General features: G+C 41.4%; 1 protein-coding gene across 2 annotated transcripts in view; it reads left to right on the top strand.

Moving 5' to 3' along the window:
* MTAP (methylthioadenosine phosphorylase) overlaps nt 1-23078 on the top strand; it is a 54151-nt gene that overhangs the window by 22072 nt on the left and 9001 nt on the right. For both annotated transcript variants that reach the window (XM_055302324.1, XM_055302325.1), the window contains exons 5-6: nt 16835-16937; nt 21353-21592. In XM_055302324.1, coding sequence (XP_055158299.1) covers nt 16835-16937; nt 21353-21592 — 343 coding nt within the window. The remainder of the gene's footprint in view (nt 1-16834; nt 16938-21352; nt 21593-23078) is intronic.

Raw genomic sequence — 23078 nt, 5'->3', positions numbered from 1 at the left:
CACATTCTTCTCAAGTACACATGGAACTTTCTCCAGAATAGACCACATACTGGGTCACAAATCAGGTCTCAACCGATACCAAAAGATTGGGATTGTCCCCTGCATATTTTCAGACCATAATGCTTTGAAACTTGAACTCAATCACAGGAAGAAATTTGGAAGAAACTCAAACACGTGGAGGTTAAAGAGCATCCTGCTAAAAGATGAAAGGGTCAACCAGGAAGTTAGAGAATTAAAAAGATTCATGGAAACTAATGAAAATGAAGATACAACCATTCAAAATCTTTGGGATACAGCAAAAGCAGTCCTAAGAGGGAAATACATCGCAATACAAGCGCCCCTCAAAAAATTGGAAAGAACTCAAATACACAAGCTAAGCTTGCACCTAAAGGAACTGGAGAAAGAACAGCAAGTGAAACCTACACCAAGCAGAAGAAGAGAGTTAACAAAGATTCGAGCAGAACTCAATGAAATAGAGACCAGAAGAACTGTGGAACAGATCAACAAAACCAGGAGTTAGTTCTTTGAAAGAATAAGATAGATAAACCATTAGCCAGCCTTATTAAAAACAAAAGAGAAAACACTCTAATAATATCACAAATGAAAAAGGAGAGATCACAACCAATACCAAGGAAATACAAACAAATTTTAAAACATTATGAGCCACTATATGCCAATAAATTAGGCAATCTGGAAGAAATGGACACATTTCTGGAAAACCACAAACTACCAAAACTGGAACAGGAAGAAATAGAAAACCTGAAAAGGCCAATAACCAGGGAGGAAATTGAAGCAGTCATCAAAAACCTCCAAAGACACAAAAGTTCGGGGCAAGATGGCTTCCTAGAGGAGTTCTATCAAAAGCTTAAAGAAGAAGCAATACCTGTTCTACTAAAGCTGTTCTGAAAGATAGATAGGGATGGAATACTGCCAAACTCATCTTATGAGGCCAGCATCACCTTAATTCCAAAACCAGACATAGACCCCACCAAAAAGGAGAATTATAGACCAATATCCCTGATGAACACAGATGCAAAAATTCTCAACAAGATACTAGCCAATAGGATCCAACAGTACATTAAGAAGATTATTCACCATGACCAAGTGGGATTTATTCCCGGATGCAAGGCTGGTTCAACACTGGTAAAGCAATCAATGTGATAGATCATATCATCAAGAGAAAAATCAAGAACCATATGATCCTCTCAATAGATGCAGAGAAAGCATTTGACAAAATACAGCATCCATTCCTGATCAAAACTCTTCAGATTGTAGGGATAGAGGGAACATTCCTCAGCATCTTAAAAGCCATCTATGAAAAGCCCCCAGCAAATATCATTCTTAAGGGGGAAACACTGGGAGCCTTTCCCCTAAGATCAGGAACAAGACAGGGATGTCCACTCTCACCACTGCTATTCAACATAGTATTAGAAGTCCTAGCATCAGCAGTCAGGCAACAAAAAGAGATAAAAGGCATTCAGATTGGCAAAGAAGAAGTCAAACTCTCTTCACAGATGACATGATACTGTACAAAGAAAACCCAAAGGCTCCACCCCAAGATTGCTAGAACTCATACAGCAATTTGGCAGTGTGGCAGGATACAAAATCAATGCCCAGAAATCAGTGGCATTTCTATACACTAATAATGAAACTGAAGAAAGAGAAATTAAGGAATCAATCCCATTTAGAGTTGCACCCAAAAGCATAAGATACCTAGGAATAAATCTAACCAAAGAGGTAAAGGATCTCTACCCTAAAAACTACAGAACACTTCTGAAAGAAATTAAGGAAGACACAAAGAGATGGAAAAATATTCCATGCTCATGGGTTGGAAGAATTAATATTATGAAAATGTCAATGCTACTCAGGGGAATTTACACGTTTAATGCAATCCCTATCAAAATACCATGGACTTTCTTCAGAGAGTTGGAACAAATCATCTTAAGATTTGTGTGGAATCAGGAAAGACCCCGAATAGCCAGGGGAATATTGAAAAAGAAAACCAAAGCTGGGGCAACACAATGCCGGATTTCAGGTTGTACTAAAAAGCTATGGTCATCAAGACAGTATGGTACTGGCACAAAAACAGACACATAGATCAATGGAACAGAATAAAGAACCCAGAAATGGGTCCTCAACTCTATAGTCAACTAATATTCGACAGCAGGAAAGACTATCCACTGGAAAAAGGACAGTCTCTTCAATAAATGGTGCTGGGAAAATTGGACATCCACATGCAGAAGAATGAAACTAGACCATTCTCTTACACCATACACAAAGATAAACTCAGAATGGATGAAAGATCTAAATGTGAGACAAGAATGCATCAAAATCCTAGAGGAGAACACAGACAACACCCTTTTTGAACTTGGCCACAGCAACTTCTTGCAAGAGACATCTATGAAGGCAACGGAAACAAAAGCAAAAATGAACTATTGGGACTTCATCAAGATAAGAAGCTTCTGCACAGCAAAAGAAACAGTCAACAGAACTAAAGGACAACCTACAGAATGGGAGAGGATATTTGCAAATGACATTATCAGATAAAGGGCTAGTTTCCAAGATCTATAAAGAACTGATTAAGCTCAACAGCAAAGAAACAATCCAATCATGAAATTGGCAACAGACATGAACAGAAATTTCCCCAAAGAAGACATAGTCATGGCCAACAAGCACAGGAGAAAATGCTCTGCATCACTTGCCATCAGGGAAATACAAATCAAAACCACAGTGAGATACCACCTCACATCAGTGAGAATGGGGAAAATTAACAAGATAGGAAACCACAAACGTTGGAGAGGATGTGTAGAAAGGGGAAGCCTCTTGCACTGTTGGTGGGAATGTGAACTGGTCCAGCCACTCTGGAAAACTGTGAAGGTTCCTCAAAGAGTTAAAAATAGAGTACCCTGTGCCCCAGCAATTGCACTGTTGGGGATTTACCCCAAAGGTACAGATGCAGTGAAGAACCGAGACACCTGCACCCTAATGTTTATAGCAGCAATGTCCCCAATAGCCAAACTGTGGAAGGAACCTCAGTGTCCATCGAAAGATGAATGGATAAAAAAGATATGGTCTATATATACAATGGAATATTACCCATTAGACACGACAAATACCCACCATTTGCTTCGAAGTGGCTGGAACTGGAGTGTATTATGCTGAGTGAAGTAAGTCAGTCAGAGAAGGACAAACATATGGTTTCACCCATACAGGGAATATAAAAAATAGTGAAAGGGAATAAAGGGGAAAGGAGGGAAAATGAGTGGGAAATGTCAGTGAGGGTGACGGAACGTGAGAGACCCCTAACTCTGGGAAACGAACCAGGGGTATTGGAAGGGGAGGTGGGTGGGATTGTTGGGGTGCCTGGGTGACGGGTACTGAGGGGGGCACTTGACGGGAAGAGCACTGGGTCTTATGCTATATATTGGCAAATCGAACTCCAATAAAAATTTTTTAAAAAAAGAAAATCAGCACTTTCATGTAGCTTAGCCTAATAAATAACAGGGATAGACTAAAATCATATGCCCTTTACTTATCACTTTTACTATTATTTTTTCAACACCTGACACTATGTATGTATTATTCATCTTTCCCTCTAGAATACAGGCCATGTGAGGACAAAAATCCTATCTGCCACTTTATCCCTAACACTCACAACAGTGCATGTAGTTGCTCAGTCATTATTTTTAGAGCAATTGAATGAAAATGATCATTCGAAGAAAAGAGAGACTGGAATTCTTGACGAAGATCCCTGTGGTTATGAAAGTCCATTTGTTTGGAAGTGATGATTTAAGAAAATGATTGTAATATGCTTGTTTAATAAAGCAGTGTATGTGCTGCTTGCCTGGCTCAGTCCATAGAGCATGGGACACTTGATCTCAGGGTCATAAGTTCAAGCCCCACAGTCGGCATGGGGACTACTTAAAAAAATAAAGCAGAATATAAAGCTTCCTATTCAGACTGATCCAGATATATAAAGTATCATAGATGCTCCTGGAAAGAAAAGTCTGACTTGGGTATTAAACCTCAGATTAATCTGTTACATAAAAGGTGTAACTGTACACTGTCACATTTGCCGGATCTTTTCTTCACAAATAGCAAATGTAAATGTTACGTCCTGGTTCTTTGAAGAAAGTAGTTGGGGCAGAAAGATGAAGAATAGAAAGAAAACCGGTGTTACCATCATATCTGGTTTCATTCTGTCGTAGCACTCCTTAGCCGTGTAACCTTAAGATCTTCTGGTATCTATCTTGTTTTAGGTGGTGTGTGGATAACCTGACTCCTTATTCTTGCCTTGGAAATTCAAAGTCTCTAGCAAGTGCCTTTTATGGGATCTAGCACCTGTTGCCTGCCCAGTACATGGGTGCCATTATTTTGAATATGGTGTGTTGGCTGAAGGGGTCTGTAGTTAACAGCAGAAGAAAAGTTCTCTTAAAAGGAAGATCCCTGCGGGAGTATCATTTAGAAGAAATCTCAAATTTTACATTGCTACTACAATGATAACATTTTGAGTTTATTGAGTTAGATAAGATTTTAAAGCTAATTTTACCTGTTTCTTTCCCGTTTTCTTTATATCACTGTTAGGAGATTTAATATTATGTTAAGTGGCTTGAATTATATTGCTGTTGGACAGTGTTTCTGAATGATGCTGCCACTGGCTGAGTCATTTCACCAAGCTTCAGTACATACATGATTCACTGTATGTCTCAGAAGAGAAGAGAATCAGCACTTTCTGCTTTTATGAGTAATGGCCTTTATGTGTTGTACTAATAACACATTGTTTAAGGTAAATCTTAGTGTGTTCAGGCAGGCACCTGATGTGTCCTCTTGGTGCGTTCTCAGGCATACAATGGTGGGCTAGAGGCTGTGCAGTTCATAGCCTGGTTCCCACTGCTGTGTCCCCAGCCTCAGCTTGGGTGACAAAATTGCAGCACCTTACAAAGCCAGTGGATTATAATCCTGGGGATAGGAGCCCTGGGTCAAGAAGTTTTGTCTTGGCTGTTTGGCCTCAGGCAAATCAATGACCTGTGGCTCTCTCTTCAGAATCCAAGGTTGAGCTCCACCATGGCTGAGGCATCTTCTCCCTACCCAGTCACTTCCCCAGGGACTGATCTGGAAACTCATGTTTCCTTATTGCCACCACTTTGCTGGCACATTATCTTAGAAAAAAATATTCTTGTCCTAAGGGGGTCTTCAGGGGTTTAGAGGAATCTTTTTAATCTTCCTAACATAAATTTGTGATGAAGAATCAGGATGGAGTAGTGTGGCTGTTCTTACTAGATGGCAGAACTAAAGCTCCCTTACGTCCTCTGCCCCTGGTGCCCAGCATAGGGAAGAACACCACCGTTCTGGTCTATCAGCCATGTGTGTATACCTTCGAGGCCATTAAAATGTTGAAGACTGACAGGTGGCTCTGATTTTATGGTTGTTTTTAAAAACATTAGATTTCTACTCTAAAAATGGAATATACCCTTAAAGGAGTCTAATGGGCTGGAAGGTTTTTTTAAGAAAATAAGCTTGTTGTCTTCTGAAAAATAATTGTTTTCTCTCGAGCTGTGTTCCAACCTGTGAAAAGTGGAAAGCCGGGCCTGAGAAAAGGGGAATCTGGGGTGTGGCTGACCTGGAGAGCACAGGACAACAGACAGGTGGGGACGGGAGTGGCTCCAGGTGTTTTTGGGGATGTGTGCAGTCGTGTGTCTCGTTCTCAGACATGCAAGGAGATGCCTTAGCTAATATATAAAGTGAAAATAATCCTCTTGGTGTTTGTGATCAGGGCAGCTATGGAAAGCAAAATGGTTCTCGTCCTCGAATTTAAATATCAGTACTGGGTTGGTTTTGTCACTTTCCCATTCTTACGTACAGTGATGGGTTGCTTGACTCTTCCTTTGCCCCAGGGTCTGGGGGCTCCACATGCAATCACGGTACCAAAGTTAAAAATAGTTAATACGAAGAACTCACAGGAGGCTGGTCCACGATAAGTTCCTTCAGTGCCTGATGAATTGGGTTTGACTGATCCCGTTTCTTCTGCCTTGATGGAGGTCCTTGCTGTCAGAGCCACAAGTCATTCGACAATTTGGGATATAAAACCTGGTTAAGAATAGATCTAATTTCACTTCTTGATGGCCATTCCACAGTCCATCTGAACTAGGGAAAGAGTGCATCTGACCTTTCTTCTGCCCCAGGAGACCCTTGTGAGGCTATTTACACTTTAAAAGGATCTCACAAGGGAGGTACTCCAAGATCCATAATTTGGGGATTCTTCTATGATACAGACCCTTTATGTGCAGCATTACCTGTCAACCCAGACTACTAACGAGCTATGCCATGCAGGGTACACAAGGGTAGAGAATTCTAGCACTTGAACACATGACCTTTCTCCTTTTCACCATCACTTCTGATTGTTAGCATGGAAAAGGATTGAACTCCCCACATATCTATAAACTGTTTGGAAATATGCCCACATTCTATTAAGTTTAAAAAAAAAAAAAGATGCAGGGGACGCCTGGGTGGCTCAGTAGTTGGCGGTCTGCCTTTGGCTCAGGTTGTGATCCTGGAGTCCTGGGATCAAATCCCAAATCAGGCTCACCCACAGGGGAGCCTGCTTCTCCCTCTGCCTGTGTCTCTGCCTCTCTCTATGTCTCTCATGAATAAATAAATAAGATCTTAAAAAAGGAAAGAAGGATGCAAATTAGGAGGACCCATTAAACTGCTCTGGCTGTTGTCACTGTCTAAAGCTGGGTCCAGCAAATGTATCCATTAAGGACAAGGATAGGATTCATACTTTATTAATTTTTTTAAAGATTTTTATCTATTTATTCATGAGACACACAGAGAGAGGGAGGTAGAGACATAGGCAGAGGGAAAAGCAGGCTTCTCCCAGATAGCCCGATGTGGGACTTGATCCCCAGACCCAGGGTCAAGCCCTCAGCTGAAGGCAGACGCTCAACTGCTGAGCCACCCAGACGTCCTGGGATTCATACTTTTAATAGTGGTCTTTATCAGGAATGTTTTGCAGATAAGGACTTTTTCTTTTTGGACAATGAGAAGAATACAACAAAAAAAAATTAAGATGAAAAACAGTGGAGTGTGATGCCTAGAGGCACATGTTTTCTGTAAAACACTGTTAACACATTGGCCTGATATGCCTGAGCCACCCAGCTAGGTTCTGCTTGAAGAATGCAGTGGGAGAAGCCCCAGCTTGGAAGTGGGAACATCCAGAATTGTTTCCTGGCTCTGTCCCCAAATTCTTTTGTCACTTAGTGTCCTCATCTGCACACTGAGGGTGTTGCGTCGATTCCTGAGTTCTAATGTCGTCCCTTTTAGGAGGCCTGTTTGTTCACTAGAATAGGGCAAGGTTTGACTAAACTGTGCCTCTGATGCTTGCTGGCTTATTCATCAGGAAAGTCCCGCTGTAAACAGTGGTAAGGGATTATGTCACTTTATTTCCCCCTCCCAGAGCTCTGTGCTTTCCCCTTGATCTCCATGTCATGATGTAAGTTGTTGGTACCCGCCCCTGTGAAGGACTATTCCAGAGGCTGAGATGCGCTCTGATGTCCATTAATCACCAGCTTTGAATCTGTGGGGCAGAGGGTGGATTTTTATACACCTACGTCGGGGTTCTGGTAAAGAGTCTGCACAGGAAGCCCTCCCTTGGCTCTTTTCCCATTCCTCTTAGCAGCTATTTCAAACTCTTACTGTTCTCGCAGCTTCCCGCCCATCTCCTGCACTCTGAGTTGAGAATGTCACCTCTTTATAAGAAAACAGAAACCATTAGATATCAGCGGGCCATGTTCCTACCCCCTCCCTCTCACCAGCTGTGTACCTGCCTGCCTTTTGTCATCTCCCTGCCTACACCTGTCCTGGAAGCAGGACATGTTCCCAAAGTTCCCACATTCTCCACAACCTAGTTGTCTTATCACTGCCTCACCTGAGAGCCCTTCCCTTAATAAAAATCTGGTCAGCTCCGAATTTTTGAGTTACTACCGAGTGCCACAAATCACTTAATCCGTTCACCTCATACAAGGGTAGTTTTCGCAGTGTATGGTTGAGGAAGCTTGAAACCCAAAAATATTAGTCATTGCCTAGTAAGTGGGACCTGTGGAGTTTGAATTCTGTGAACGTCCAAAGCCTGTGACCTTACACACAGACTTCCAGCTCTGCTCTCCCCGCTTCAGATTCACACTGGCCTCCAGGTATGGGACAGGGTCCCAAAGATACCTCGTGCTTTATAATTCAAGATTAAATGAGTCCCCTTGGATGCCTTCTAACCCCACACTTACACTCTCACCCCACCTCAGCTCCTTCTTCCCTACTTGGTAAATTACGAGGTTGATCGTACTGTGGCACTGCCATGGCCTGGCAGTCAACTGCTATGGCTCTCTGCCACCCCTGCATGGAGAGACCGGCTTCAGGTCATGCGTGTTGGTGCTTGGAGCCATCCTCCACTCTTTGTCACCACTGCCTTCACTTGATCAGTGCTTTCTTTAATATCACTGTTGTTCTTTTTTTTTTTTTTTAACCAGCATGCCTCCTGCAAAGCCAGTTTTGAGACTACTCCCTGAAAATATAATAGAAAGGAAGATATGATCAGAAAAGTACTGGAGAGATGCCTGGGTGGCTTAGTCCGTTGAATGCCCAACTCTTGATCTCAGGGTTGAGTTTAAGCCCTGCATTGAGCTCCATGCCCAGCATGGAATCTACTTTAAAAAAAAAAAAAAAAAAGTGCTGAAAACAGCATCTGGTCCTCTCTGGGAGGTCTTGCCCTGGAACTTCATCTTCGATTGAGGTTGTTACCGAGCAGTGATTAATACCAGCTCGGAGTTAATAGCACAGTCCGAGAGGAAAGAATGTCCTAACAAGCTCTCTATATAGAAAACCTCAGCTCTTCCTGTAATTTGATGTGATTTTTTTTCCTAGTTCCTTTTGTCATCAATGCTGATGATCTTTGACGTGTACTTAAAAATATCATCACCTTTGTGGCAGTTTCTTCCATTGCCTCTGTACTAAGTATCCCTGCCCATTTCCCTCTCCCCAGTGAAATATTAATGCTTATTAACTGGTTACATCTATTCTTCTGAACATGAAGTTGTTATTTCTGGATAATTTTTAAGTGAAGAAATATTAAGCTCTTCCCACATGTCAAATGCTATTTGGTCCTGGATAATTAACATTCACATGCCTATTGCTGGTAGAGATAGTTAGGACTCTTTTTTTTTTTTTTTTAATTTTGTTAAAGAAATTTACTTATTTTTAGAGAGGAAGAGCACACGAGTAAGAAGAGGGACAGAAGGAGAGAGAATTTTCAGGCAGAGTTTGTGTTAAGCATAGAGCCCAGTGCCAGGCTCAGTGTCACAGCCCATGAGATCATGACCTGAGTCAAAAGCAAGAGTTGGACACTTAACTGACCAAGTCACCCAGGTGCCCCTAGAACTCATTAAAAGGCAGTCTGACTTACTAATAAGTTTTAAAATATACATGCCTTTCCAACAAGCCTTCCCTTTTGTGACTTGTAGTCCTAAGAATAAAACCACCAAATGGTGTATTTTTCTAGACACATGTACAGTGATGGCTTCTTGAGTGAAGAGCCTAAAGCAGTGGTTGAACAGCCATCCTATGGAATGTAGTGAAGTTGTAAACAGGATTTGTTAAATCATACATTGACCGGGAGCCATATGCATGATACTTGATTGTGAAACAAAGCTGCTTCTGTGGTCCTAACTATATTCCTGGCGCTGCTAATTATCACAGCGTCATTAATGTACCCTATGACCCCCTTGTACAGATGAGAAAACCAAGGCCCGTAGAGACTTTATTCACCACCAATGTCAGAGCCAGGATTTTGTTCTTGCACTGCTGCTCTGCATGCTTTGTTTAGCAAGACCTCATGAAAAGTAGAAAATAAGAAGGGAGAACTGTACATGTTTATTAGGCAGTCTTGCCTCATTGGAATCTAAACATTATTGATTTTTTTTTCTTTCCCATGGCACCATAATCACTCATTAGATAGACCAATAGTGAGATCTTAATGATTTGTCCAAATACAGAAACTCTCAGTTCCTTCTGATTTTATTTATTTATTTATTTATTTGCCTTCTGATTAATAGAACAGATTCATTCCATGTCATAATGAGTTGCCGTTCCTGTCACTCATGTCAAAGTTTCCTCTACTTCTCTCCACTTGAGTTTTAATTTTTTTTTTTTTGAGAGAGAGAGAGAGAGAGAATAAGGGGAGCAGCAGGGAGCAGAGGGAGAGGGAGAGAGAGAATCTTAAGTGGATTCTGCTCTCAGTGCAGAACCCAGACATGGTTCTCAATCTCAGGACTCTGAGATCATGACCTGAGTGAAATCAAGAGGCAGATGCTTAATGGACTGAGCCACCCAGGTGCCCCTTCCCACTGCAGTTTTAAACTCTCTTCCTCCCCCTAGGTGCCCTACATTTCTGCTCCAGATAAGAACCTTATATGCCCTAACTCCATGACCCAAATCTTCTAAGATTTGATCCTTCACTTACATACATGCTCACAACAAGGTGGGGTAGTTGGTTGACCATCTCACTCTTGGTTTTGGCTCGGGTCATGATCTTCAGGGTTGTGAGATCGAGCCCTGTGTCAGGCTCTGCACTCAGTACAGAATCTACTTGAGATTCTTTTTACCTCTCTTTCTGTCCCTCCCACTTGTGCACTCTCTCTCTCTTTCTTTAAATCTTTTTTAAATTTTTTAATTAATAAACATGCTCACAACAGTGCTGTCCATAAATATGTGTGTGCACATCCACACATGTGCACACCCACACCTAGAAATTTAGAAGACTTTCTCATAATCCTGTTGATCTTTTTTTTTTTTTTTTTTTTTTTTTTTTTTTATTTATGATAGTCACACACAGAGAGAGAGAGAGAGAGAGAGAGAGAGAGAGAGAGGCAGAGACACAGGCAGAGGGAGAAGCAGGCTCCATGCACTGGGAGCCCGACGTGGGATTCGATCCTGGGTCTCCAGGATCGCGCCCCGGGCCAAAGGCAGGCGCCAAACCGCTGCGCCACCCAGGGATCCCAATCCTGTTGATCTTAAAATTACTCATATTTCCTAGAATGTAAGTATCATTTTGATTTAAACAGTTGGTGACTTGGCCTTATTTTTGTTGTTGTTTTTTGCCATCTTCACCTATTTGTTGTATACTTTAACATTTTTAACTTAAATTGTCTTTAGGGTTCTAGTGTATGCCAAAACTAAAATGATATCCAACATACCTGTGTTTTAGAGCATTTAAAGAATGATACTTATAATGAGATAAATTTTAAAAAGTATAGGAGGAAATATGGTGGGGATCCCTGGGTGGCTCAGTGGTTTGGCACCTGCCTTTGGCCCAGGGTGTGATCCTGGAGTCTGGATCGAGTCCCACATCAGGCTCCCTGCATGGAGCCTGCTCCTCCCTCTGCCTGTGTCTCTGCCTCTCTCTCTCTGTGTCTCTCATGAATAAATAAATAAAATCTTAAAAAAAAAAAAAAGGAAATATGGCAAAAGTGAAACCCTCTTATGTTTCTGGTGGGTGTATGCCTTGCTATAGCCCTTTGAAGGAAAATTGGTGAAATCTCACCATTAAACTTGAAAATGTGTGTGACCTTTCACTGGAAATTGCTTTTCTTCATTTTTTTTAAGATTTATTTATTTATATTTTTTTATTTATGATAGACACACAGAGAGAGAGAGAGAGAGGCAGAGACACAGGAGGAGGGAGAAGCAGGCCCCATGCCGGGAGCCCAATGCGGGACTCGATTCTGGGACTCCAGGATCGCGTCCTGGGCCAAAGGCAGTTGCTAAACCGCCGAGCCACCCAGGGATCCCCTCTTCATTTTTTGAGAACCATGCACAAGACAGTTCATGTGGAGATACTGGTTATGCCATTTTTAATTACCCATTGTGTTTTAAAGATTTTATTTGACAGGGGATCCCTGGGTGGCTCAGTGGTTTAGTGCCTGCTTTCTGCCCAGGGCGTGATCCTAGAGTCCCGGGATCAAGCCCCACGTCAGGGTCCCTGCATGGAGCCTGCTTCTCCCTCTGCCTGTGTCTCTGCCTCTCTTTCTCTCTCTGTGTGTCTCTCATGAATAAATAAATAAATTCTTAAAAAAAAAAAAAAGATTTTATTTGACAGCATGAGCACAAGGCAGGGGGAATAGCAGAGGGAGAGGGAGAAGCAGGCTCCCTGTGGAGGAGGGAGCCTGACAAGGGACTCGATCTCAGGTTCCTAGGATCATGACCTGAGCCAAAAGCGGATGTTTAATCTATTAAGCCACCTAGGCACCGCTTTAATTACCTTTTTTTTTTTGTATATTTACTTAAATATACTGATATATCCATCGCCTTCTATTCAAAACTTGAAACAAGATTTATATGTGCTAATAGAGAAAAGTCTTAATGGTCTGTCATCATTAAATCAAGCATATTGTGAGACTGTCCATATTGCATACCATTTATGTATTTTTTAACACGAAAAAAAAAACAATATGTGACTGTAGGAATGCTAGAAAAAGAACAGTTTTTCTTTTTATTCTATCCTAGCTCACAATGTGTTGTCTTCCCTTTTAACCATCTCTCTTAGCTTTCCACACTTGAAGTCAGATACCACTGTGTTCTTCCTAACACATGTACACTCTTCCAGTGTTGGGTATGTGGTTTATTTAAGCTGCCTTCTCAGTGGGAAATCAGTTTTTATTGACTGTGGTTCAGGTAACAATGTCATGCCCACTCGTCTTTTATTTGTGTGAATATCCCTGTAGGATAAATTGCTAGCAGAGCTACTGGGTGTCAGGGTGGCTGTGACAAACTTGCTACGGAGAATACCTCCACTTTCTCTCTGAGCTCAGGCTTTAATGAAAAGAGATTGGGGGCACCCAGGTGGCTCCATCAGTTGGGAGTCCAACTCTTGATTTTGGCTCAGGTCATGATTTCAGAGTCGTTGGATCGAGCCCTTGAACCCTGAGTTGTACTTGAGTTCAGTGGAGAGTCTGCTAGAGATCCTGTCCTCTCCCTCTGCCCATCTCCCTGCTTGCATTCTATCCTTCTGTCTCCCCATCCCCCACTCTCCCTCTCTTTGGGGCAAATAAGTAATCTTAAGAAAGAAAGAGAAAGAGAAAGAGGAAGAAAAGAGAGATTGGGAGGATTTTTTGTTTTATTTTGTTTTCTTAGAAACTGAGTTTGAGTTTGTCCATGCGCATTACTACTTGGATATCTTTCTTTTTTTTTTTTTTTTTTTTTTGGATATCTTTTAAGACATGAGTGGAATCATTTCCCCAAAACTATGCTATTTAGAAGCAGCCGTTGGCCCTGCTTTGCCAGTAGATTAATTGACTCATGTTCCTGCATGCTGAGGCTTGTTGGGGACATGTGCCTCCTCAGAGATGTGCAGTTGTGTTTGCTTCTGTGGTAGGACAAGTGTTTTCCTTGTTGTTTGCTCAACTTTTTCTTGGAGGAAAATTATTAACCAATGGCTCTCAGAGAGCCAATTCAAGAGTCTTGATTCAGAAACAACCTACCAGTCAGTTTTTTTCTGGGCTTGTCCCTGTTCTGTATGTGTAAGTGCCCAGTGTTTTCTCCTTGGCAGTCTGGAACTTACTTCCCTTGCCAATACACAACACAATTTTGCCTCCTTCACTCTTCCATGGGCAGTTTTTTTGTGTAAGCACACTTGACTTCTCTTAGCCTGGATCCCTGTTTGCTGGCCTCCACGGTTTTTGTATACTTTGAACGCGAGGTCCGTAAACGTGTCAGGCCCTCCAGTTGGCAAGTGAGAAGTACAGAGTCAGATTTCCCATAAATGGCAGTTGGTAGTGCTGAGCACTTGCTTCCTGGATCTCCTTAAGTCGTCATATCGACCTTGGAAGGTAGGTGGGGTTATTTATTCCCCATTCTAAATATGAGAAAATGGATACCAACTGAGGTGCAGAGAAATGAGATTGACTTTTCCCTGAAGCACACAGTCACTAAGTGAATGATAAAGCCAGCTGGATTAGTCAGTCCCAGAATCTGTTCTCCCAGAGGCTCCCAAGCTAATGGGGAAGTGAAACTCACAGTCCCCTTGCTAAAGAAGCCAGAGTGGGGGCCAACCTTCAGCATTGTTTCTTTATTGCTGTGGAAGCCATTACTGGGGTTGATTATATCTTAAACCACAGAAGTACATGTATTAGTGTCCTGTTGCTGCTGTAACAAATTACAGTTGACACTGACACCCATGCCTGTTGAGCTGAAAATCCATGTATAACTTTTGACCTCCCAAAAACTTAACTGCTAATAGCCTACCATTGACTAGAAGCCTTCCTGATAACACACAGTCGATTAATACCTATTTTATCTGTTATACATATTATGTACTATATTCTTATGGTAAAGCATGCTACAGAAAATCATAAGAAAGAGAAAAAGACATTTATACACTATACTGTATTAAGGAAAAAGTGTGCTCCACTCACCACCCCAGTGATTGTAAATCCCATCACTCTTAGTCAGAATGCCTTCAGCATTAATCATGCCTTACTTTATGCTGGACAGGAGTATTATTATTTACAGTGATTTAAGTTTAGGTTATTAGATGTTTCATTGAATGTTTGATGCATAAGTTAGTTATGTGGAACAGCACGGAGAGGTGGGCAGGCTGTGTGAAGAGGTGTTTCTCATGTGCTGCTCCTTCCTTTTCCTAGATCTTAAACAACATAGCCATTAGAAATATTAGAAACTATTAGAAATAATGGTATTAAAGTCTTCATTGCTGGGGCTTCTGGGAGGCTCAGTGGTTAAGCATCTGCCTTTGGTACAGGTTGTGATCCCAGAGTCCTGGGATCGAGTCCCACACCGGGGTCTCTGCAGGAAGACTGCTTCTCCCTCTGGCTATGTCTCTGCCTCTCTCTCTGTGTGTCTCTCATGACTAAATAAAATCTTAAAAAAAAAAAAAAAAGCTGGGTGGATAAACTACATTTTATGATTAGAAATTGAGAATCAAAAAGATATGGCTGTTTGCTCTCTAAGCCCTATAGCTAGTAGCTCAAGAGCTTTGTTTAAAGAGAAAAATGGAAAATGTTCCACTTGATAGAGGAGTGAAAACCATAGTTAATGAGTATTGAGTTTATGTGACATAACTAATGCCTGTTTTTGTCTTCAGATGGGAGTTCAGAATGAAGTGGAGTGAGTAGGCAAAGAAGGGGTAGAAAAAGAAGGGAGAGGGCATAGATAGGTAAGGTAGGGGTGTTATGGTATTTATGGGTGTATAGCTGCTGGAGGTTTCTGTGACCCTGTTTTCGTACTTCATCACGGTTGTAAATGGGGATATTGCTAATCCTTGACTCATGGAAGGCTGATACCAAGCCAGAGCTGGAGTACGAGGCACGATTTTATTGGTTAATTGTACAAAAAGAGAAAAGCCTCTGTGTATGTGGGCTAGGACAGCCATTTGACCTGGCTTCAACCCCATCTGGGACTGCTTTGGTGTTAACTTGGCCTTCCCCTAAGACACATAGGACAGAGGGCTGGGAGGAGCACAGGCTAGGTTTTCATCCCTGCAGAGCACTGAGGCCTCGTTATTAAGCCAGGTGACTTTGGTGCCAGCTAGTGCTACTGTTTTTAGAATGTGACAGGATGGAAGTAACAGATGAATTTTGGTAGGTGGGCACACCAGCTGTATAAACCCAACCAGTATATTTTCTCCACGCTGTTCTTTCCCTCCTGCTCCCGGAAGTAGATGTTGAGCCATCCGCCTCCCCCTCCTTTCCCTTGAGCTGTCCCTCCCCGGCCCTCCCCTCTGTAGGAAAGATGAAGACTCTCTTTCCTGTATTACTCATGAGTTCAAGTTGAGAACAATATAAAGGACATAGAAGGTGCTTTATTCTGAAAACTTTGGGTAAAAAATTGCAGGGTGACTTGGCTCCGGGTTAATTTTAGCCTCTATTTTGTGGATTCAAAACGTTTTACCAAAAAGATGAACTAAGAGACTTCCGAACCAATTCTAGCGGGTAGAGAAACAAGCTAAATAATGTGGCAGAGAGAGTCCCCAACGCGGAGCAGGACAAATAGCTGCATTCTTCAGTGGGTCAAAGGCATGAAAGACTAAGGTTGGGGGTGGAGGGCAGGAGCTACTCTCGTCAGAGACAGGCCAAGCAAATGCCAAGTTTAGGACCTTGCTTGGAACTTGAAACTAAAGAAGCATTTGTTAAAGAGAAATAATAATTAAAAATACATAAATGAAAGACACTTCTGAGGACATCAGGAAGATTTGTGTATGGTCTGTGTATTAGTTGGTATTGAGGAATTAATTTTTATTGAATGTGATCATCACATTACAGTGAAAAATCCCGTATTTTGGTACATCTGAAGTAGGCATGAAACGTCAAAGTCTGAGGTTTGCAACCATGGAAAAGCTAACAGAGGAAACAAGGTGGACAAAATTTGAATGGTTGAATCTAGGTAATGGCGATGTGTGGGGCTCACTGTACAGCTCTCTACATCTACAATGACAGAATTTCCTAGTGACTTCCTTAAGTGTTTTACCCAACCTGCCAAGCTCAAAGTTGAGTTGTACCTGCTGTCCGCTGCAGTTGTCCTATCAGTCACGAGACCACACCCTTGAATTCCTGTTAGAAGGCATGTTGCCACCAACCCAGAGCCAGAAAAACTGAATTCTGTCCTGAAGGGGCTTTTCCAACAATTGCCTTCAGCTTATCCAGAGCTCCTGATTCTGGATGAAGGACCAAGGTGTTGACCTCGATACAGGGGATTCACCAGCCCCTGGAGGATGGAGTGATAGCTTTTTTTTAAAAAAAAAAAAAAAAAAAAAACTTTTCACTTTATTTTGTAGGACCACCAAAAGGCCTCAGACCTTCTATGATGGAAGTCATGCCTGTGCCAGAGGAGTATGCCATATTCCCATGGCTGAACCATTCTGCCCCAAAACGAGAGAGGTTCGTAGTCTTTTGGGAAGGTGCACCGAAATAAGTTGTGGAGGGCTTGGGTGGCATCTAGAGTTATATTAATTGGCTAAGCAGGTGATCCCTTTTCCCTCTCTCAAGCTTGCTTCTTATGCAAGGTTTCTAGAAGACTCCCCTTGTTAGTACTGCCTCCACTACTCTCTGTCACTCAAAGTTGCGACCTACCTTTTTTATAGGTTTTGATTTTGCTGTCAGAAGTCTTTTAAATAATTTAGTGTAGGACAGCATATTAACCAAGAGTGTATAGTCTGGAACTAGATTACTTGGGATCCAATCTCTGCTCTTGTGCTTAAGAGTTGTGTGTTGTTGGCCAAGTTATTCCATGCCCCCAGGCCTCAGTTTCCTTGTTTGGAAAGTGAAGGTAATGATAACGTGTACCTCATAGAACTGTGTGAGGGATAAATGAGTTATTACTTACAAAGTGCTTTGAACTCTACCTGTCAAGTTATGCAACATCCAACAACTGGTAACTGCTTTTATTAATTCAGTTTTTGATAATCTATAAATTGTCAGATTGGTATCATTGGCCTTTGAGCTGAGTTTGGCTATTACTGTTCAGCCTCCTCTCTAGAATTATAGTAAAATCTTAAAACTAAGGGGGTAGCCCTACAAAGATTAGTGGAACAACTTAAGCATGTTACTCATTCAGATAATTTTAACACCTACTTATGGAAAGCAGATTTATTGTAACTTTTTTTTTTAGATTTATTGTAATTTCTATGTCCAGCCCTCCTAAGTGTGTAAAAGTAGTTTTCTTGTAGTTAACAGCAAGGGCACCTTAACCTCACTGTGGACCCAAACAAAAATCTAGAATCTGAAGCCAGGAGTCAGGGGGAGCCATTTCAGATATATCACTGCTTGTTGATTTCTCTGTGATTTCTGTGAAAATACATTTTTTGTTTGTTTGTTTAAAAAAAAAATGGCAGGTTAAGTTTGTATTTGGGTATTTGGGAAATATATGTTTCCAGATACCAACAGAATATATCAAATGCTGCTGGTAGTCTTCCCTCTGAAACACAGATCTGTCCACATAATAGATTTGCTTTCCAAGGGTATTAGATGTATATAAGATTCTTGTTCATTTCAAAATCGGGACAGCTTAGGAAGAAATAGACTAAGGAGAGAATAGGCCTGAGATTTTGTCCCAGGGAGGGAACACTGATTTCAGGTACTAGCAGTAAAGATAAGAGAGGGGAAATACTAATGATGTATACAGACACATGCAAATGTGGTGGCTTGGTGATTGTTCCCAGTAATAGGGTTTGGCCTCCCTTGAGACCACACTAACTCAGCTCTTCTTGGTTTAGCTAAGCCAGGGGACCTTCCCATGTAAGACTAAAAGAACACTAGGTTTAAGAAAACAGGAAAAAAATAAGTCTTTGAAATATGACCTCATTCCTACATACTCTGAAAGAGATTTGTAAATACCATCCAGAAATGTAGAGAAGTTGGTGCTGTGTCCCCTGATAATTATCTCTTTAACTTTCAACATTCACATGACCTTTCATGTACGGATGAGGAAGGACTGTCAAGGTGAACTGTCAAGTGGTGAACAAGATGTGAACAGTGGTTGTACCATATTCTTGTGTATATATAAAGAGGTAAATATGAAAGTATTTACATGCAAATAGTGTTTTTGGAAAATTGAACCAAAAAACTGGTAGTTTTTTTTTTTTTTTCCCTTGGGAGGGATGAAGTGGTTTGCTACAAAAAAATACTTGTCACATTAGTGGGGTAAATGTTTTGTTCCATGTCACTTTTACCCCAAAAATATTTTCACCTCTAGTCATTTTAGGAGGTAATCAGAAGCCAAGTTTTTCAAAAGTCCAGACACATAAAATATATTTAGCTTGGGTAATTTAATATTGCTAATACATTTGCAGGATAGTGGGAAATTCAGGATTTCCATTATCTTTGCTCCAAACATGCAAATGAAAGAGTCTTCGCCTCAGACCCAGAGATCTCTTAGCCTGTGGTTTGGTGCAAAGTGCTGGTTCAAGTGACAAGACCCCAGAGTCTGTCTCTATGGCCGGTCCACATCCATAATCCTTCACTTCCTCCTCCTCACTATCATGGCACCTGCCTCCCAGGGTGACGTGAGAACTCAATATGCCACAGCCCAGTATACAAGGTTGTTGTGATATTCCTTCACTTATCTTTAGAAGTACTGAAGTTTGCTTAAGACATACAGCTTTGTTATTCAGGATTTTAAAAGATATTTAATGAAAACAGGACTGGGCTGGCTGTATTTTAATTTGGGGATGGGGGAGATAGGTAGGGGTAGGAGGAATGATTTAGGCCCACAAATTTATAATCTGTACTCTAGGGGAAAGTTTTTAAGCAGCAAAATCCTATTTTCAGCATATATAGTATAATAAATAAACATGATATAACCTCAACTGTTCATTGTCTGTGACTTGTCATGCTTCTAAATTTGGAGTTGCCAGGGCTCTCATTAAAATTCTTTCTCCCGTTGCTATAGCATAATGAAAATTATTTTTAAAGAAATAGGTTAATTTGCCTATGTGGTTCTGACATGTGCAGGCTAGACTTTGGCCTAAATTGGAGCCTTTATTGACACTGAGTCACACTATTTTATATATAGAGTACCCCAGGAATCTTTGCCAATTATTTGGCAAATAAGTGTAGAAGGTGCCAGTGTAATTGTTAGAAGACTGGTTTAGCTTTATCCAGTGTTTACAATGTGTCCGATACAATTCTTTGCTGTGTTATTTTTTAGCTCATTTAATCCTCACAATACTTCTATAATACAATCTAATTATTCCCATTTTACAGATGAGAAAACGAAAACATTAAAAGATTAAGTGAATTTTTGGCAGTGCTTAATCAGGTTAACAATTAATTAATTGATTTTTTTAAAGATTTTATTTATTTATTTATTTATTCATTCATTCATTCATTCATTCATTCATTCATGAGAGACACAGAGAGAGGCAGAGACATAGGCAGAGGGAGAAGCTCACAGGGAGCCTGATGCAGGACTCGATCCCCAGACTGGAATCATGCTCTGATCAAAAAAGGCAGACAGATGCTCAACCGCTGAGCCACTCAGGCATCCCAACAGTTAATTTTTTTTTCCAGCTAAATTTATTTTTTAATTAGAAAGGAATGTTGAAGCAAAGGCTAGAAATTAGGCAGCCCGGGTGGCTCAGTAGTTTAGCACCGCTTTCAGTCCAGGTCCTGATCCCGGAGACCTGGAATCGAGTCCCATGTCCGGCTCCCTGCATGGAGCCTGCTTCTCCCTCTGCCTATGTCTCTGTCCCCACCCCCCACCCCTGTGTCTCTCATTAATAAATAAATAAAATCTTTTTTTAAAAAAGGCTAGAAATTGATAACCTGAGGATTAGATGTGTATTAATAATTAGACTATGGAAAAAATGATCATTCTTTTATTTTTTTTAAAGATTTAATTTATTTATTAGAGAGAGAGCGAGAGTGGCATAGGGAGAAGCAGCCTCCATGCAGGGAGCCTGACACGGAACTCAATCCTGGGACTCCAGGATCAGGCCCCTGGCTAAAGGCAGCACTAAACAGCTGAGCCACCGAGCTGCCCGTGATCATTCTTTTAAATAATGTTTTTAAAACCCATGCATGGCCTTAAAGTGGTATCATGATAAATTTATTCTTAGAAAAAAACCAGAATAGCTTCATTCTGTTTTTGTATGTGTTTTGGGAGAGGCAACAGGCTAAAGAGATTATGAAGAAACCATTTTCTTTTTGGGGGGTGTGGAAAGAGAGAGAGAGAATCTGAAGCAGGCTCCATCTCCATGCCCAGTTTGGAGTCCGATACAGGGCTCCATCTCACAACCCTGAGATCATGATCTGTGCCAAAACAAAGAGTTGGATGCTTACCTAGCTGAGCCACCCAGAAATTGTTTTCTAACCAAAAAAGGGTTCTAGAAAAGTCTTTAGCTCTTGTGTGAAATACCAATCAGGAGCTTGGAAACCATTCTTAGCATGTCTTTGAGTAGATGTGAGTCGGACTGGCACCCTAGCTCAGCCTGGGAGGGGAAGGGATCAGACTCAAATCCATGTTCACAACCCAGCTTAGTCTCTTCAAGTTGTAAAGAAATAAGTGAAATTAAAGTATATAAACAAATGCCGGTATATAGAAAAAGTTCACAGTTTGCTTTTGTATCTGTAAGCTGTGTGTGCAAGGGGCTGGGGGAACAGGGTTACGTAAGTGGGTGAGGGTCTAGAAAACACCCTTTTGTGATCTCCAGGCACTGTCTGAGGACCTGAGGTACTGACCATTTACAGTAAAAATTTTAAGTAATGGAACATGTTGAACATCAGGGAAAACCCCAAAATAACTCAGCTGTTACTTATGTTTGTAAGTTTTGAGTTTGTGGTTCTTTGTTTTCTAGGTCCTCATAGAGACGGCTAAAAAGTTAGGACTCCGGTGCCATTCAAAAGGGGCAATGGTCACAATCGAGGGACCTCGTTTTAGCTCCCGGGCAGAAAGTTTCATGTTCCGCACCTGGGGGGCGGATGTTATCAACATGACCACGGTTCCAGAGGTGGTTCTTGCTAAGGAGGCTGGAATTTGCTACGCAAGTATTGCCATGGCAACAGATTATGATTGCTGGAAGGAGCATGAGGAAGTGGTACGTAGAATTCTCTTCTCAACATGTATGACCTGGGTTTCCAGGCATCATGGGAGTGTCTTAACTATTAGTTCCATTGTATTGGGTCTGGAAAGTGCCTTTCTACCAGGTTTTAAAGTTAGCTTTCCCTATGTGGTCAGGTATTTTCTTTATACTTCTCCTTGGAAGATATGATCTCCACAGGGAAGAAAAAGACACTGATCCAAGGATAAACAGTACATTTTGGACATGTAGGTGTGATGGGAATCATATTGCGACTTGGGCCTTATTTTAAGGATGAAAATGTGTTTTGGTTATCATTTCTTTATCCTGTGCTACTGGTTATTATGTTTGTTTTCAAAGGGAAAGACCTATTACCTCTTCCCTATAAGAGGACTCTATTCATATCTGTTTAACCTACCATGACTAGATGATGTTGGTGTAGGAATATGACAGCAGATAGACAAGCCTGTGAGAAGCAAACATTCTGAGGCTTTTGGGGGGTTGGGGGCGGGGGGAAGTGCAGAGGTTAAGCTGACCAGTATAAGGAAGCTCAGGGTTCTACAGAAATAGTATGGTGAACAGTACATATCCAATTGACCCAACCAAATATTTGCAGTCTGAAAAGGCTTTCTGGTGTAAGAATGGTGGGATAGACAGGCATCCTTGGGTGGAGTGGAAAAGAAGGAGTAGACTATGTAAGTATTTCAGAGGGGAGATCAATTATGGGTTCTGGGCAGGAAAGATAGCAAGGTCCAGCTGATGTGTGAAGACACTAGACCACTTCAGCCAGGCTTCCAAAATAAATATACTTTTTTTTTAAGATTTTATTTATTTATTCATGAGAGACACAGAGAGAGAGAGGCAGAGACATAGGCAGAGGGAGAAGCGGGCTCCATGCAGGGAGCCCAATGTGGAACTCCATCCTGGGACTCATCCTGGGGTGGGATCACACCCTGAGCCAAAGGCAGATACTCTACCACTGAGCCACCCAGGCGTCCCAATAAATATTCTACTTATTGTGGAAAACTTCAAACATCTGTAAAAAGTTGATAGTCTAGTATGATGAACCTCCAATTACCCATCACACAGCTTTCCAGTTAGCCATGGCCAGTCTTGTGTCCTATATATAGTGCCCCTACCCACTTCTCTCTCCCCTGCCTTCATTACTTTGAAGTAAATATTTTTCCAGAAGGCCTCTTTTTTAAACTAAAATAATAACAAAATAACTTCAATACCACTATTGTAACCAAGAAATATTGATATTAATTGCTTAGTGTAACCAAATATCCAGACTGTTTACATTTTCCTTCTTGTCTCATATAAACGTTCAAATCAGGGTCCCTTATAATCCACACATTGCATTTGAATGATCTGCCTCTTAAATCTCTTCTGATATTCCCCATCTGTCTTTTCACTCCTTACATTTCCCTGGAAGAAGCTGAATCATTTGTCTTGTCCCCTGTCTGATTTTAAAATAGAGAAAAGGGGCAGAGGGTGCTTGGGT

The sequence above is a fragment of the Nyctereutes procyonoides genome, unplaced genomic scaffold, assembly GCF_905146905.1.
Source record: "Nyctereutes procyonoides isolate TBG_1078 unplaced genomic scaffold, NYPRO_anot_genome, whole genome shotgun sequence".
NCBI classification, from domain to species: Eukaryota; Metazoa; Chordata; class Mammalia; order Carnivora; family Canidae; genus Nyctereutes; species Nyctereutes procyonoides.
The sequence above is the reverse complement of the archived record's forward strand: the minus strand, read 5'-3'. Positions and strand labels throughout refer to the sequence as shown.